General features: G+C 36.1%; 1 protein-coding gene across 3 annotated transcripts in view; it reads left to right on the forward strand.

The window, feature by feature from the left end:
- The window catches only part of TTC37 (tetratricopeptide repeat domain 37), a 111,266-nt gene that overhangs the window by 62,694 nt on the left and 30,104 nt on the right, over positions 1–18,468 (forward strand). For 2 of the 3 annotated variants that reach the window (XM_027838489.1, XM_027838490.1), the window contains 6 exons: positions 5,154–5,278; positions 5,897–6,020; positions 11,577–11,798; positions 13,429–13,501; positions 16,918–16,971; positions 17,146–17,257. In XM_027838489.1, coding sequence (XP_027694290.1) covers positions 5,154–5,278; positions 5,897–6,020; positions 11,577–11,798; positions 13,429–13,501; positions 16,918–16,971; positions 17,146–17,257 — 710 coding nt within the window. The remainder of the gene's footprint in view (positions 1–5,153; positions 5,279–5,896; positions 6,021–11,576; positions 11,799–13,428; positions 13,502–16,917; positions 16,972–17,145; positions 17,258–18,468) is intronic. The other variant, XM_027838491.1, reaches the window with a different exon arrangement.

Below are 18,468 nucleotides of genomic sequence, written 5' to 3' on the forward strand. Positions count from 1 at the left end.
ATTGCCTTTCTTCTTCACTGTAGCATCTAGCTGACTTTAGGTATGTCACTTATCCTTCTTTATGCTTGTTTCCTTATTTCTTAGTTTTAAAATTAAATTTATTTTTTTATTTGAATTTAATTTATTTTAAAAAATATTTAATTTTTTTTAAATTTTAAGTTCAAACGTTTTCCTCTCTCTCCCTGCACTATTTGTAAAACCATCCTCTGTATACTTCTTTTTATCAGTTCTTTTTCTGGAGGTGGATAGTATCTTCCTTCATAGGTCCTTTATAGTTGATCTGAGTGTTTATGGTACTTAGAATAACTTGGTTGTTCACAATTGTTCTTCAAACAATGTTGCTGTTACTGTGTATAATGTTCTGTGGGTTCTGTTCACTTCACTTTTCGTTATTTCATGCAAGTCTTTCCATGTTTTTCTAAAATCATCCAGCTCATCATTTCTTACAGCACAGTAGTATTCCATCACAATCATATACCCCAGCTTGTTTAGCCATTCCCTGATTGGTGGGCATCCCCTCAATTTCTAGTTCTTTGCTACCACAAAGAGATATTTTAGAACATTTTCATTTTTCCCTGATCACTTTGAGAAACAGACCTAATGGCGGTTGTTTCCTTATTTATTAAACGAGGAAGTTGAACTAGATTGGGGGTTTTTAACTTGCTTTTGTGTTTGATAAAGCCTGTAGAACCTATTTCAGAATTCTTAAACACATAAAATAAAACATGTAGGATTATAAAGAAAACCAATTACATTGAAATCTGGAGTTATCAAAATATTAAAAAACAAAACAAAACAAAAATTCTCAGAGCACATATTAAGAACCCTTCAGTCACTAGATAATTTTTTTGGGTCCCTTTTAACACAAAAAACAATGAGCCTGTGAAACTGAGTTTAGTACTGTCTGAGGCCACAAAGGTACCATGTGGCAGAGAAAGGATTTGAACTCTGGTCTTTGGACTTAGAATACAGTGCTTTTTCCACAAACCTACTATATTTTAACTACATTATGCTCTAGGACTTCCATCCTCATTATTAGAACCTTATCAGGGTGTGGAGATGTCACCCTTAGTATTCAAAGACTATGGGTAATGGGCAAGTTGCTTAATTTCTTTGTACCTTTGTTTCCTTATCTGTAAAAACAGGGAGAATATTACTGTGACATCCACTTCATAAGCCTGTTGTGAAGACTGTATAATATATGTAAATGCACTTTGCCAAAATCTTAGCATGCTGTATAAATGTAAATGAATGAATAAAGTATTTATCAAGTATTTTTTATTATTACTATGTGCAAAGTACTATGCTAAGTGCTGGGGATAAACATAGAAAAGTAAGACGGCCACTGTTCTCGAGAAGCTCCCATTCTCATACATATCAGTGATTATTGGCTATGTCAGAAGAGTGCATCCTCTGGAAGATTCTATCAAGCTGGAAAAGCTTTGAGCCCCAATAATAGACTGCTTACTGAAGAAAATAATTCCTTAAAAATCAGAATTGGGCATGCGGAAGCTACTTATCCCATGACACATTAAGAAACAATAAAACAAATTCAAAAAGATGAAAAAATGAAAGAAAATGTTAAATACCCTATCAGAAAAATAACTGACCTGGAAAATAAATCTACACGAGACAATTTATGAGTTATTAGATTTCTTGAAAACTGTGATCAAACCTAGACATCATATTTTAAGAAATTGTCAAGGAAAGCTTGATATCTTTAAAAGATATCAAGATATCGGAAAGCCCCGATATCTTTAAACCAGAAGGTAAACTAGAAATCAAAAGAATCCACCGATTACCACCTGAAAGAGATCCCAAAATGAAAACCCCATGGAATATTATAGCCAAATTCCAGAACTCCCAGGTCAAAGAAAAAACATTTCAAGAAGCCTGAAAGAAACCATTCAAATACCAGGGATCCACAGTGAGATTTGCACAAGATTTAGTAGCTACCACATTAAAGTGGAAGGCTTGGAATATGATATTCCAGAAGGCAAAAGAACTGGTATTACAATCAAGAATAACCTACTCAACAAAACTGAGTATAATCCTTCAAGGGAAAAAGCATCTCCAGGGTGGCTAGGGGGCGCCATAGTGCACAGAACACTGGTCCTGTAGTCAGGAAGACTCATCTTTCTGAGTTCATATCTGGCCTCGAACACTGGCTGTGTGACCCTGGGCAGGTCACTTAACTCTATTTGCCTCACTTTCCTCATCTGTAAAATAAGTTGGAGAAGGAAATGGCAAATCACTGTAGTATCTTTGCTAAGAAAACCCCAAATGGGGTCACAAAGAGTTGGACACGACTGAAAATGACTGAACAACAACAATCTAGGACCATATAACTAGATTTTGCATACCAGTGAACATTCTACCAGATGGATGGCAGTTACTAATAGGTTTATCCCTTTAAAATTTTTTGGAATTGACAGAATTTCGCTCAAATTTAGCTCAAGATTTGAATTAATAAAAAATTGAAACGTTATTGACATGCTTGCAACAGATTATTATAATGTTAATCAGGAGTGGTTAGGAAAAAAAGTCCCTTAAAATGTAGTCAACATAAAGCCTTTCCTTTTGTAATACAATGGTCATTTACTGGGGCGAATGACGTCATAAAGCTAGTGAAAAATAAGAATTGTACTTTGGTTAGGTGTTTTAAAATTAGCGTATATCTTTCCAACTCTTTGAGATGTACACCTAGTAATGGTTTTACTTGGGTCAAAGGGTATGCACAGTTTAATGGCTTTTTGGGAAAAGTTCCAAATTGTTTTCCAGAATGGCTGGACCATTTCAAAGCTCCATAAACTTTACCTCTGTCAGTTTACCTCTTTTCCCACAGCCCCCTCCAACATTTGTGTTTTCCTTTTTTGTCAACTTTGCCAATCATATGGGTCTCTAATTATTAGTGATTTAGAACATTTTTTCACGTGGCTATTGATAAGTTGGATAAAGACATAATTAGTATCTGTTATATTACCTTTTTTATTTCTAACTGTTTAGGTTTACCATCTCATAGGTTTAGAGCCAGAGAGAGCCTTAAAGGTCATACAATCTAATCCTTTCATTTTGCAATTTACAGTTGAGGAATCGGCCCCAGGGAGCCTAAGTGAAGAATAAATTACTTGCTCCTCAAAGTCGTACAGGTCTAAATGACAGAACCAGGCTTCAAGTCACAGAAATACTTTATTTTTCTGCCTTTTCTCTCCACATCTGGAAAACATATTTCTTCGGCATACAGCAGAACAAAATGTAGATGTGCAAGAAATAAAATGTCTGTTCCATTCTATCAAAAGATTAACATTTTAAAAGAAAATTTATTCCCTTCATTTGAAACCTTGGAATCTTCTATCTTCACAAATACTTATTGCAAAATTAGGACTTGTAAGACCAATAACATCTTATCCCAGAAAAATCTTTTCTCTAATCCCTGAATATGAATCCAAAAGATGCAAACTGCATCTCTATTTTATTAGTTTTTGAAAAAACTTTTTGACTGACTTCTAGAGGATTTATTTCTAAATGCAACATATGTGAATAATATTATTTTTCCTTATTTCTTGAGATAGAAAAACTTCTAAGTTAATGTTGTATGTGGAACTAAACGTGTTCATATTTGTTGCACAATAAAGTTATGTGCTTGTATGGTTTTTGAAAAAAGAGGTATACTTATAACAAATAGTAAGCAATATGATATGTGCAGAGCATGCTTATAAAAAGTATTGGATTCAGAGTCAGAAGACTAATGTTCAAATCTGTTATTGACCTTGGGCAAACTATCTCTGAGCCTCGGTTTTCTAATGTGTAAAATGAGAGAGTTAGGTTGGGTGAGCTTTAAGGTTCCTTCAAATTTTAGATCCTGTGATCTAAGTATATCACTGTTGTTGGAAATCCACCTGCAGTTGCAGAATTTACTTTCTTTCATTTTTTCTTTTTTTGGCTTTTAAAATAAATCTTTTTAATGCTATCAATAACTTGGCAAAAAATATGCCAAGTCATTCTTATGTCTTGTGTTCATTTGTTAACTATTTACCATAGCGTTACATTTAATTGCATTAAGGATATCCATTTAGAAATAAATTTGTACATTATTGAAATTGGTTGAGAATTCATTTTAACTTTAAAAATTGCTTTGTAAGTACTTAGCCTAATTAAAATCAGTCTTGTTATAGAGGATAGAGTACCAGACTGAGAGTCAAGAGAGAACTAAGTTCAAATTGTTCGTAGCTGTGTAATCACGGGCAAATCATTTAACTTTTCTGAGCCTTGGTTTCCATATCTATAAAATGAGGATATTAATCAAATCAGCAAGCATTTATTAAATGATGATGTGCTAGGCACCATGCTAAGTGCTGAAGGATGGACAAACAAAACAGTCCCTGTATTCTAGCTTGTATTCTATTAGGGAAGACAACAAATGTAAATATTTATCAGGAAAGACTTTACATAGAAAGTAGTGCTTAAGCTGAGTGCTGAAGGTAACAAGGGATTCCAGGGGACAAGGTGAGGAGAAAGTATAGGAATAGGGAATAGCCAATGCAAAGGCACTAAGACAGATGAGGGATTGTCTTGTATCAGGAAAAACAAAAATATATGGGGCAAGAAAAATAAGTTGCATTCAGTTTGTGAAGGGCTTTAATTGCCAAACACAGGACTTTATATTTGATTCTAGGGCTAATAGGGAGCTTCTGAAGTTTATTGAGTAGAAAAGTGACCTCATCAGACTTGGCTATTTCACAAGGCTGTCTGGTAGACCAATCAATCAACAGGTATTTATTAAGCAATTGCTGTGTGATGAAATGAGATAATGTGTTTAATCAGCCTTGCAAACTTTTTAAAGAACTATACACATTCAACTATTATTATCATAAGACAAAAATGTTCACATGTAATTTAAATGGAGCAAAGTTTGAAGGCCATTACTATTACTCGAATATCCATTTTGAATTGCATAATACTTTTAACTTCTTTCTAAATATTTAGTATTCTGTTTTATGGTATTTCAGTATTGGTGGAATATTAAACCTTATCTATAAAAAAGGTAAATGTAAATGAATTTCCTACAGCAAGAGTTCCTAGTAAAATATAATTCTTGAGTTGTTACACACTCCTATTTTTGATGATATAAATTAGATTCCTTTTCTCCTCAGTGCTATTGGTGAATGTGATAAAGCCATCCAGGCTTTTAAGTCAACCCCTCTGGAAGAATTTGATGACATCGTAGGTCTTGCACTGGCTTTATTCAAGAAAGGACTTTTCCAAGAGAGCAACAAAGGTGAGTCTGTTGCATGAGGCAAAAGAACATGTCTTCCCCAGGGTTGATTAGAATTTACCTTTGTACTTTAAATGCTTTGTTATACTTATTAAGTTTAAATTTTTGATATTGTAAATTGATAAGCTACTTTTTAATGGTGGACAAAAACCAAAACAGATTAGCCTTTTGGGTTTTCCTGGGGCATGCTAAGACACTTGCTACTTTTATTGGACCATTAGGCATTTATGTTACCCAAGACTCGGTTTATAGCATGACCCATTTATTGTTCCATGGGTCTAAACCTTTGAGTATCCCATGGCTACTGAAGTGGAATTACCTCTGGCCCAGGCTGTGTCCTAGAGTAGGGTACCTTCAAACCTGTCTGGGAAATCTGAGGGTAAGAGAATGATTGGATAGTAGAAAAAAGAATCTCACAAGGCAACTTTTTTGGTCCAGATTCTCAGGGATCACCATCGTAGTAATTTAGCCAAATGAATCAATAATCCTTATTGTATTCCTTGAAAACAAGGTAACAATTAAGATGTACATTCTCTTTGCCTCTGTTTTTAAAATTTCATAGTAATTGGGATTACTTTTCATACCATTTCATTTTTGTTTCCAATTCACCTTAATTAACAGCCTATGAGAGAGCCTTGTCCATTGTTGAATCAGAGCAGGACAAAGCTCATATCCTGACGGCCCTGGCAATAACAGAATACAAACAAAATAAAATGGACATAGCCAAGACATTACTATTCAAATGGTATGTATAGTTGACATTAATGTTTAGTCATGTTTATGTCGGAGGATGACTAGGTTGAAATTTGTGTTTATTCAGAAGCAGAAACTACATTGTTGGAAACAGCGGTTGGTGGCCCTTTGATTATGAGCTATTGAACTATCAGGTGGTGTTAGGGACATATATGCATTCTTAGATCTTAACAAATTATTTTCCTTATCATGGCAATATGTATTCTAATGGTTTCTATACTTTTTGAGACAAGACAGTTAGGAAACAGCCCATCAGCATTCTTTCTTGACTTCCTAAAGTTTTTTTTTTTCCCCAGTCACTAAGCTTTTGTTCAGTGTCTACTATATGCCAGGCACTGTGGATACAAAAAGAGACCTAAGTCATTCCTTGCCTTTAAGGAACCGACATCTTAATGGAGGAGACAACAAACAAACAAATATGTTCAAGCAATGTATGTATAGGATAAATAGGAAATTACAAAAGGAAGGTGCTAGAAAAAGAGGAGTTAGGAAAGTCTTTCTGTAGAAGATGGAATTTTAGTTGGGACTTGAAGGAACCCAAGGAAATCAGAAGGCAGAGATGAAGAGGGAAAGCATTCCAGCATGGGGGACAGCCAGAGAAAATGCTGGGAATCAAGAGATGGAGTGTCTTGTTTGAAGAACAGTGAGGACGCCAATGTCATTTGATTGAAGAGTACATAGCAGGGAGTAAAGTGTAAGAGGGTTGGAAAGTGAGGAAGGGGCAATGTTATGAAAGTCTTTGAATGCCAAACAGGATTTTGTGTTTGATCTTGAAGACAACAGGGAGCTCCTGGAATCTACTGAATAGGAGGTGGTATGGTGGGACTTGGCTTTAGGAAAATCACTTAGGTGATGGAAAGGAGGATATATAGAAATGGGAAAAGACTTGAGGCGGGAAAATTCACCACCAGGCTATTGCAGTAGCCCAAACGTGAGGTGATAAGGGCATTACTAAGGTAGTGGCGGTATTGAGGAGAGAGAGGGATGTATTCAAGAGATGTTGCGAAGATGAAGTCCACAGGCCTTGGCAACAGATTGGATATGGGGAGGTGAGGGGAGGAATCAGGATTGTTCCTAGATTATGAGCCTGAGGAACTGGGAAGATGGTGTTGCCTTCTTCAGTAGAAGGGAAGGTAGGGAGGGCAAAGGGTTTAAGGGTAAAGATAATGAGTGCTGATTTGGACATGTTGAGTTTAAGATGTCTACTGGACATTCCTGAAAGTCAGTTGGAGATGTGAGATTGGAGGTCAGCAGAAATTGAAGCAAAAGAAAGGTAGATTTGAGAATCATCAGCCTTGAGATGATAATTAAATCCATAGGAGTTTTAGACATAAAGAGTGATATCATAAGCAAATTAGAGGAGCATGGAAAAATTACCTGTCAAATCTATGGATAAGGGAAGATTTAATTACCGAACAAGAGATAGAGAAGATCATGAGAGGTAAAATGAATTATTTGAATTATATGAAAAGAAAAAGTTTTTGCAGAAACAAAACTACTGGAGCCAAAATTAGAAGAAAGCAGGAAACTGGGAAAGAATTTCTTTACAGCAAGTTTCTCTGATAAAGGCCTTACTTCTCAAGTATATAGGGAACCTAATCAAATTTATAAAAATTAGAGCCATTTCCCAATTGAGAAATGGTCAAAGGATATGAAAACAGTTTTCAGAAGAAGAAATCAAAGCTATCAATAGTCATATGAAAAAATACTCTAAAAAAAATCATTGATCATTGTAGAAATGAAAATTAAAACAACTTTGAGGTACCACCTTACATTTATCAGATTGGCTAAAATGACAGTGGAAGGAATGTGGAAAAATAGGGACACTAATGTACTGTTTGTAGTCTGACCGGGTCCAGCTATTCTGGAGAACAATTTAGAACTGTGTCCAAAGGGCTATAAAACTGTCTTAACCTTTGACCCAACAATATCACTACATCTGTATGCCAAAGAAATCAATGAAAAAGGAAAAAGACCTATGTGTACAAAAAATATTTATAGCAGCTCTTTTTGTGGTGGCAAAGATTTGGAAATTAAGAGCATGCCTCTCAGTTGGGGAATGGCCAAACAAGTTGTTGCATATGATGGTGAAGGAGTAATTTGTGCTGTAAGAATTGATGAGGAGGATGGTTTCAGAAAAACCTGGGAAGACTTGTATGAACTAAAGCAAAGTGGAGTGAACAGAACTAGGAGAACCAATGAACACTGATAAAGTACAGTGAAACATATTTTTTTTTTACTTTATTTTTCTTGCTCTTTTTCTCTTCACAACATGACTAATGCAGAAATATGTTTTGCACGACTTCGTATGTATAATGAATATCATGTTACTTGCTTTCTCAATGGATAGGGAAAGAGTTGGATGTTGGAAGGGAATTTGGAACTAAAAAATTGTTTAGAAAACAGAATTTTTTTTTTGTTTTGATTTCTTAGATTACTAAGTAGAATAGTATAGTAAGAGAAGAAAAGCAGACGCAGATCAGAGCCTTGTAAGACACCTAGGATTAGAGGGCATGATCTGGATGAAGATCTAGTAATAGAGATTGAGAAATAGTGATCTGAGAGTAGAACCAGGAGAGAGTGGTGTCCTGAAAAGCTAGAGAGAAGACAGTATCAAGGAGAGAATGATCAGCAGTGTCAGAGGCTGCATTGAAGTCATGAAGAATGATGATTGAGAAAGGGCCATTGGATTTGGCAATTAAGAGATCATCGTAGAGGCAGCTAGGTGGCGCAGTGGATAGAGCACCGGCCCTGAAGTCGGGAGGACCTGAGTTCAAATTCGGCCTCAGATCAAACACTTGACACTTACCAGCTGTGTGACCCTGGGCAAGTCATTTAACCCCAATTGCCTAAAAAAAAAAAAAAGAAGAGAGAGAGAGATCATCGGTGACTTTGAGATAATCAGTTTCAGCAAAATGATGAGTTTGGAAGCCAAATTGTGAGGGTTTAAGAAGAGAGTGCAAGGAGAGAAAGTAGAGGCACCTATTATAGACATCCTTCTCAAGGAGTTTAGGCACAAAGGGTGGAAGAGATATGGATGATAACAGGAATGGAAAGATTGAAATTTTTTTGAGAATGGGAAAGATGTGAACATATTTGTAGTAGGAAAGAAGCCAGTACAAACAGGGAGACATTGAAGATAAGTGATAGAGAGGACAATCCGTTAGAGGAGACAGCATGAAATGGGATTGCTTGTAGAAGTGGTGGATTTTGCCTTGGTAAGGAGTAAGGCTACCTCTGTGTGAAACAAAGGTGAAGGAGAAGAATGTCAGAGGGCATCTGAATGATATGAAATGAGGAAGAAGGAGCTCATAGTGAATGGCTTCAATTTTTTCTGTGAAATATGAAGCAAGATTCTCAGCTGAGAGGTGAGGAGAGGAGGAGCCATGAGAGGCTTGAGAAGGGAAGAAAATGCTTGGAAGAGTCATATGGAGATTGGGATAGTGAATTGATAAGGGAGGGAGTAGAAAGATTGCCCAACAGCAGTGAGAGCTCAGTTGAGGTTGTATAGCATAAATTTGAAGGGGACCTGGTCAGAACAGTTGCTTGGTTTTATTCACCTCTGTTCAGTAGCGTGTTTATAGGAATGAAGGTGAAGGATGGTGGGAAGGCTGACTTGGTAGGGTACAGTAGGTGATATGATTGGGTTAAGAAGCAGCCTTGGTGAATACAGAGGTAGGTTCTGATCTTCTTTCTCTATATGATCAGGAATCATTATTCCTGTTTCATGCTGCTAGATTTTTATCTAGTTCCTGTCTATCTTATATTTTAGTTGTTTTTTTTTTTAAACATCCTCAGTGGTGGTTTCTTTCATTTTTTTTACCAAAACTGATAATTCAAGAATGGTACATTATTAGTGGATGTGCAGTCACTTTTGAATGGTTACTCTATAGTATAGTACTTTTTGATGTGGAGAAGTCAGGAGGGTAATTGGAGACGTGGAATATAACCACATAAAAATCTTTGAAAGTATTTACAAAGATAAAAATAAGTAAATTAGAACTGTACACCCCTTGAAGGCAGGAACTTTGTTCTTGTATTCGTCTTTGTAACTTTAACATCTAACACAGGAGTTTGTATTTAACATCTTAGAGTAATATGTTTTTGTTGAATGAATAGTATATGACTAGAATATCTAAGTAGTGAGATGGTTTTGGTTCAGTAAATACTGAGTTTGATGAGGTAGACTTTTATAAATTATAGATACTAAATATTGTTTGCATAGAAGATGATTTTTTTTCCTTTTGAATCAGTGTACAGAACAAGCTTTGCTCCTTTGTCACATTGCTACAGTTTCTTCTTTCTTTCTGGCATACCTGTTTGATTGTTAGTGTTGTCTATTACCATTACTATTACCATTATATATCCTTGCTTGGGCTACATTTCTAGATAAATCTAAACTCCAGGCATGTTTTCTTACTCTTGTTTGTTTCTGATAAGCTTGTTTCCCCAGAACATTCTTACGTAAATTAGAACTTTAATGCTTATTTACTATTACAGAGAACTAAATGTATTGCTTTATACCTCCAATAACACTACATTGACTCAACAGGTATGTCATTTTGTGACATTATTCATCGATAATAATTGCTTTCACTTAATTCTTCTGAGTTCTTTTTGAAAGACTTTTGGGAGAGGTATAACCCAAAGTTCATAGTAATTACTAGGAATATTCCTAAGTTTTATCCTAAGTTTATAGGTCAGAAGCATGGTATAATGGAAAGAGCACTGGCCCAGAATTTGAGAGTCCTGGGTTCTAAGCTTCATTCTACCTCTATCTAGTTGGGAAAACTTGAGTAAGTTACCTGACCTCTTTAGGCCTGTTCCTTTATTGGTAAAGTGAAGTGACTGGACTAATGCTCTCTCAGGTAAGAAAGTCTCTAAGTCTAAGGTATTTTTTGTCTGTTATTAATAAGCCTTCCTATCCATTTTTACCTTAGCATCAAGAAAACTAAATCAGAATTTCACAGGGGATGTTTATATCCATTGCCAAAATTCTCCTTGAGCCTTACATTTCATTAGGTCCAAAAAAATAATTGACTGGAGTTATAATAGAGATGACTGAAATTTGTAGCTTACACACAGAGTTCTGGTTTTAGCAACATTGTGCTAATTGAATGGAACCTTTTCTGGGGAACCATGAGAAAGTAAATGATTTTACATTAAGGAAATTATTTTTTCATCCTTTGTCATGCATTTCGGGATGGTTATTGAAGGCAGACGTCTTTGTCAGATTTATTTCAGCTACTTCTCAAGAGTTCTACAGAACTTGACTCATTGTTTTTAAGGACTTTAAATAATTTGATCTGGAAATAAAGGGTGGACAGGTATCTTTCCCTCCAATCCCCCACTCCATGAATCAGTAAAACATATAGATTTTTGTATATATAATAGTTTTATCATCCAGAGAAATCAGGATTTGCTCTGGTGAGACATTTTTAGTAGAAATGATTTTAGGCAAAGTTTCTATGACAGATAATTGTCAAGCTTCCTGGAAACTGTATTCAAGTGTCCTGGTTTTTTTTTTTTCTCTTTTCTGAACTTACAGTTCTATCTTAAAGGAACCAACCACTGAAAGTCTTCAAGCACTCTGTGCTCTGGGGCTGGCAATGAAGGATGCTACTCTCTCAAAAGCAGCACTTAATGAGTTATTAAAGCATGTAAAACAGAAAGGTGATAATTATCAGAAGTGCCTTATTACATCAGCTGTTTATGCACTACAAGGTCGAAATGTGTCAGTGCAGAGACAAGTGTCTAAAGCTGTCCACAGGTAAAAATCTATATTTGAGAACTTTGAATTTCACTTGATATGGTTAGCTTTAGTATAAGATCTTAGTGAACATAGTAAAATGAGGTAAGTCCATTATGAAATGTTAGTAAAAACCAATCCCTTTTAAGTGAAAGGCTTACAATGTTGACAAAGCTTGCTTCCCACCTTCTGACAGAGGTGATACTCCCAAGGTGCAGAATGAGACATACATTTTCAAAACACAGCAAATTTGGGAATTTATTTTGCTTGACTATACATGTTTATTGCAAGGGTTTTGGTTTTGGTTTTGTTGCATGAGAGGAGGGGGCTGGAGGAAAAGGATCTGGCATTGTGACCATAGGCAAGTTACTAAACCTTGGGGTGCCCCAGGGTTCTCACTAACAATACAAATGACAGATGAATTGTCAGTCTGAATAGTGGAAGACCTGCACTGATGAAATTATAGATCTGAACTCTTCCATCTGCCCCAGTAGGTACATAAACCCATTTGAGGTCTACCTTCATACAAGCTCGATTAGGAGAAGCCTTTTCACTTGCAGTCTGATCAAGCCAATAAATTGGGGTTACTGCAGTTTCCTTTAGTAGTTTAGTTCTTTGCAGTCTCTTCTCACAGATAACCATTTTCTATGTAACTTAAATTTGACCTTATTAAATATGAAACTCCTTGTGATGTTGAAGGCAAATAATTGCTCAGATATCGAGACCATGTAGTACAGTGGATAGAGAAGTAGTCTTGACTCAGGAAGACGTGGGTTCAATTCTTCCTCTTCTGTAAGCTGACTGAGATGACAATGTCACTTCACCCCTCAGTGCTCAGGTAACTCTGTAAGCCTATAAGTTGTAGAAAAGCTGCTTCATTACATAGGTTAAGGGAGTTTCCTCACCTTTATCTCTCCCCTTTGATGATAGTCATATGGTTTTTTCAGAGAGACATTATAGAGTCTTTCAACAAAAGACCCTTGGGCCCTGAAAAGGACCTAAAATGAAGGAGTCTGATTAGAGATGATAAAAGTGTTTATTGTCTGAGAAGAGCTTGAGTAAGTGGGGCAAAGAGGTAGAGAGATCTCAGCTGCTCAAAGGGCAGTGGGGAGAAAGGTGAAATATTTATGGTTTTTAGAGGTTTTTGGGCAGAGAGCGTTTTCAGTGGGGCCTGGAGGTGGGGTATAGGGTGGAGATGTCTATAGATACAATAAGAGTAAGGTGTTTGAAAAGTCCCCAGTCTGCAATTGCTGCTCAAGGCCACCCTTGAGCTGTTCAAGACTGGTCTAGTCTCTGCAGGCATCTCCAAGTTCATCTAGAGTTCACATCGCAAAGCATCACTGGTATGTCAAGCATTTTTGGGCTTCAGAAGCCTTTCTGATTAACTAGTTACTGTGTAACTTTGACAGGTTGGTGTAGGCATTACAGAGCCTACGGTAACAAGCCCATATGGCAGAAAATAGCTTATGTTTTTCTTGAAAACTCAGAACTTCATGTTGAGCAAGGAACACATATCGTGAATTCATTTTATATGACTAAAATATTTTTATACTTAAAAGTTCTGAAGGAAATGAAAATTGAAAATTGTTTTGTTTGTTTTTGTTATAGATAACTCCATTTTAAATGTTGTGGCTTTTGATTTCTTTTATAGTAACCCAGCAGACCCTGCCCTTTGGTCTCTTTTATCCCGAGTGGTCCCTCAGTATACTCCACGAAATGCCCAAGTAAGTTATTCCCTAAAGTCTGCCAGAAATAGAAATAATATATGCCATTGTATTGGAAGTGTTACAGTTTTTAAGTAAGTTTTACAACTGTCACAGAATCTCAATGTTAGAAGGGTCCTAAGTATTCCATCTAGAGAGTTCAACCCATACTTGGCTAAGAATCCCTACTACAATATCAGTAATGTGTTTATCCAAGTTACATTTGAAAACCTCCTCTCACCTGAAAACCACTTTCTCCAGAAACAACTCATTCTCCTTTTTTGTGGTTATTCACTTGTTTTCAGTCATGTCTGACTCTTTGTGATCCCATTTGGGGTTTTCTTGGCAAAGATACTGGAGTGGTTTGCCATTTCCTTCTCCAGCTCATTTTACAGATGAGGAAACTGAGACAAATAGAAATAGAGTTAAGTGACTTCCCCAGGCTCACACTCCTAGTAAGTGTCTGAGGCCAGATTTGAATTCGGTTTCCTCCTGACTCCAGGGCCAGTACTCTTTTCACTGTGTCACCTTGCTGCCTTTAGTTGTTCAATAATTGTGAAAATGCTCCTTATATCGAACTAAAATAAATATCTCTTCTTGAATTCTATCCATTACTCCTGCTTTTGCCCTTTTGAGCCCAGAACAAGTCTATTCTTTCTTCCATGTGATAGCTGATAAAATACTTGAAGGCTTTTATTATGTCTATTGGGGTGGGGAACCTGCGGCCCTGAGACCACATGTGACCTAGGTCCTTGGGTGCGTCTAAGTTTTACAGAGCAAATCCTTTTATTAAGGGATCATTTTATTAAGAGGATTTATTCTGTAATTTTGGATTCAGTCAAAGGGTCTCATTTGAGGACCTAGACGGCCACATGTGACTTTGAGGCCGCAGGTTCCCCACCTGGGTCTGAGTCTTCTTTTTTATGTCAGATGTTTCCAGTGCTTTCAGTTTATTCTTATATGACTGTAATCAGCTTATCATTTGGTTATACTCCAGAGTTCTTCCTAAAATGTGATGCCCAAAACTGAATAGAGTACTGCAAATGTTTGCCCAGGGATGAGTACAATCAGTGGGACTATAGCCTTTCTCCTCTTGGATACCATTATCTCCCTTAATTCAGTCAAAGATAACATTTTTTTGGTTGCCGAGCAACATTTTCAATTCTTATTAAATATCTAGTCCACTAAAACACCTATGACTTTTTCATAAAACTTGTCCATCCATATCATACCTATCTTTTCCTTTTAAAGTTGATTTTATGAACCCCAATATAGGGCTTTATGGTTAGAGTTCTAGATTTAGAGTCAGGAAGGTCTGAGTTGGAACCTTGCCTCAGATACTTCCCATCTGTGTGACCCTAGGCAAGTCCTTTAACTGTTCTCAGCCTCATTTTTCCTTATCTGTAAAATGAGTACTTGCCTCACAGGATTGTTTTGAGGTTCAGATGAAAAAAATAGGCTAAATATTTTGCAAATCTGGGGCACCTAGGTGGTGCAGTGGATAGAGCACCGGCCCTGAAGTCAGGAAGACCTGAGTTCAAATCTGGCCTCAGACCAAACACTTGGCACTTACTAGCTGTGTGACCCTGGGCAAGTCACTTAACCCTGATTTCCTTGCCAAAAAAAATAAAAATTTAAAAAATTAAAAAAAATATATAAATATATATAAATAAAATCTGTCTGAGGCCAGATTTGAACTTGGGTTCTCCTGACTCCAAGGTTGGAACTCTATCCACTGCACCACCTAGCTGCCCCTTATTCATATATCAGTGATGCAGTCTATGCTTTTGATATATGAAATAAACCTTTGTTTAGAGACCCTTGAGAAGGGTAATTAGTATCAAAACACAACTGATGTCTGCATGTGAGAAAAGAATTAAAAAATCCACAAATAATAGAAAAATAGTCTTGTGAAACTTTCTCCACACATGTGGAATCTGTTTCATAGGATCATAGATTTGAAACTGGAAATTTAAGCACATATTTTTCTGTTGTTTTTCAAGGTAGTACTACTCCTGCCACTTAATCAATACCTTACTATAGATTTCCTTTTGTTCCAGCTGAAAAGCTTCTCTGGTGATTAATTGAAAAGATGTGTATAGTACTTTGTTTGGATTCATAGTTGACCCAGGTGGTCTAGATTAGAAAGCTATTCTGTGCTGTAGTTTTATTTAATTTTTGAGTTAATAATAGAAATAGTAGTATCCCTTAATGAGTTTTACTAAGATATGAAGTTTTTGTAAATAATTTTACAAATTGTGAGTAGGGAGCAAATAATTTTTTCTATCTACTTTAATTAGAAAATATCACATCAAGTCCACAAATATTTATTAAGCACCTACCGCATTGCTAAGTACTGGAAATACTAAGAAAAGCAAAAAGATAGTCCCTGCTTTCAAGGCACTACTAGCGGAGTCAAAATGCAAATAACCATGTACAAACAAGAAGTATACAGGATAAATTGTGGGAAGGTAAGATTAAGTGAGATCAGGAAAGGCTTCTTTTGTAAAAGGTGGGGTTTTAGCTGGGACTTGAAAGAAGCCAGGGAGACCAGGCAGCCGAGATGAGGCAGAGGTAGGGAGTTGCAGGGAATTAGTCTCTCAGGTCCTTGAGGTTGTAAATCTGTAAATCCTAGAAAGGACATGGATAAAAATTGTATGGGATGAGAAGACCCAGAGGTGGAGATGAGGAAGGAAAGGGTAACAGGCCTGAGTGACTGAGAGGATGGAAATGTGCTCCACAGCAATAGGAAATTTAGGGAGAGAGGAGGGCTTCGAGTTTAAGATACCACATCCAGTTCAAGCTATCCAATAGGCAGTTGGAGGTGAGGATATTGAGGATAATTACCTCTGCTAGTTACTTTTAATTAATAGCAAATGATTATGGCTTAAAAAAAATTTGTTTAGCATCATAACAACTTAAATTAATGAGAAATGTAGTAATCAGTCACTAACAATAATAATGAGTTGCCTTGAATAAATACAAAATTTTGGGGTTGGATAAGCAGGAAAAGTCCTAATTTTTCAAATCAGCAATGAAATGGTATTGTTTTGTTTTTCTGGGACTTTACATATTTGTAACAAGAGAAGACTTCTCAGTGAGAAGGGAACCAGGATGTAGTAGGTTAGTAGGTAGTGATAGATAAGCCCCCCCCCCCAGAAGGATATAACAATAAAACATTTTTTTCCTAAAATACACAGAAAACAAAAAGTATGGAAGAGGACCTACACAAATAGAGCAGTTTTGTTAATATCCTCATAAATTTTACATAGCTGTGTATTTAATATACATATTTGTGTATAGTTTCATATATTAAAGCATCTTAAGTATCTTGTTCTTTTTTGTAGAAATGTTTGCATTTGATGATTAATTTCATAGTAAATAAAAAATTTAAAAGGAACAATAAAAATGTAATTGTTCAATATTTTATATTTCAGGGTGGAGCTGTAGCAGGAAATGTGGCTCATATACTTGACTCAAATCATGGAAAGGTTGGTTTTCCCCTTGTTGCAAAGAAATATTCCACCTTGATATAAATCAAGTTAATATAAGATAATTAAATGACTTTCAGATGTGATGTAGAAGAAATGGCATATCATTAACATGTTGCCATGAGAGACGTGCAATTTTAAAAGTAGATTATTTAACACTTTTTTATTATCCAGAAGGCCTTACTATATACTGCAGTCAATCAGTTGGCAATGGGAAGCAATTCAGCAGAAGATGAAAAAAATGATCCACTGAAGACCGTTCAGAAGGCAGTCCTATTATCTCCAGGTGAATAACATAAAAATTACATAATTCATGACAGCATCTTTAATAATTAACACTCCAGAATTGCAAAGGATTTTTATGAGTTTTTCCCCTAACATTTTAGCACATTATTTGTTTATATGCAAATGATACTGATAACTAAAAATGGTTTTTAATCTCTTCATTAAAACAGACCTACTAGAACCTGTACTTAGAAATATACTTTGTTAGTAGCTATTAAAAAGTTAATTTTACTTTTAAAGTACTATGGTTTTATTTAGAGCATATAGAATAACTAAGTCAAATGAGCTGTTCCCCCCCCCCCTTTTTTTTTGGTGAGGAAATCAGGGTTCAGTGACTTGCCCAGGGTCGCAGAGCTAATAAGTGTCAAGTGTCTGAGGCCAGATTTGAACTCAGGTCCTCCTGACTCCATGGTCTGAGCTCTATTTGTTGTGCCACCTAGCTGCCCCATCTCCCACTTTTTTTCTAGTAGTTTAAATTAAAGAGGTTTTATTACAGATGTTTAAGTTGTTTTCTGTATGTGTGTTTAGTCATAATTGAGGGAGGGTGGTGTTAGCTCCTTGAAGGAAAAGATTATCATTGTGGTTTAAAAAAAAAAAAGATTTATCAAGCACCTACTATGTGCACAATACTGTTAGTGATAATAATGTAAAGGTCCAAGAGAGCTTATTGTTTGTGCCAATGGGCACTCTTAATCCTGACCAGCAATCTCACAGTAAATTTGTTAGAGGAATAGACTTTAGAGCTAGAAGGAATATGAAGAATCTTCTATTCCCACCTCCTTATAGTACAGATGAGGAAACAGCCCCAGAGTGCTAAGTGAAGTCACTTAACCAAGGGCATTTGACTAGTGTTCTTTAACTATGTCTTTTTGTTGTAAAAGAACACTAACTCATAGCCACACCATTGTAATTATAATGGGAAATGCTAAAGGAACGAGCATTTATATGCCAGGCAGTGTGCTAAATACTTTACAATTAGCATCTCATTTGATCCTTATAACGATCCCATGATGTAAGTATTATCTTCATTTTACAGTTGAGGAAACTAAGGTAGACAGAAGTTAAATGACATGTCTAGGGTCACACAGCTAGTAAATGCCTGAGACTGAATTTGAATTTGGGTCTTCCTGACTGTAAGCCCAGCATTCTAATGGGCCAACAACTGTCTATAATGACCAATAATGACCATTTAGGCTTTGCTGCGGCCCCCCC

The sequence above is a fragment of the Vombatus ursinus genome, unplaced genomic scaffold (genome assembly GCF_900497805.2).
Source record: "Vombatus ursinus unplaced genomic scaffold, bare-nosed wombat genome assembly UNPS02014828.1, whole genome shotgun sequence".
In the NCBI taxonomy this organism is placed as follows: Eukaryota; Metazoa; Chordata; class Mammalia; order Diprotodontia; family Vombatidae; genus Vombatus; species Vombatus ursinus.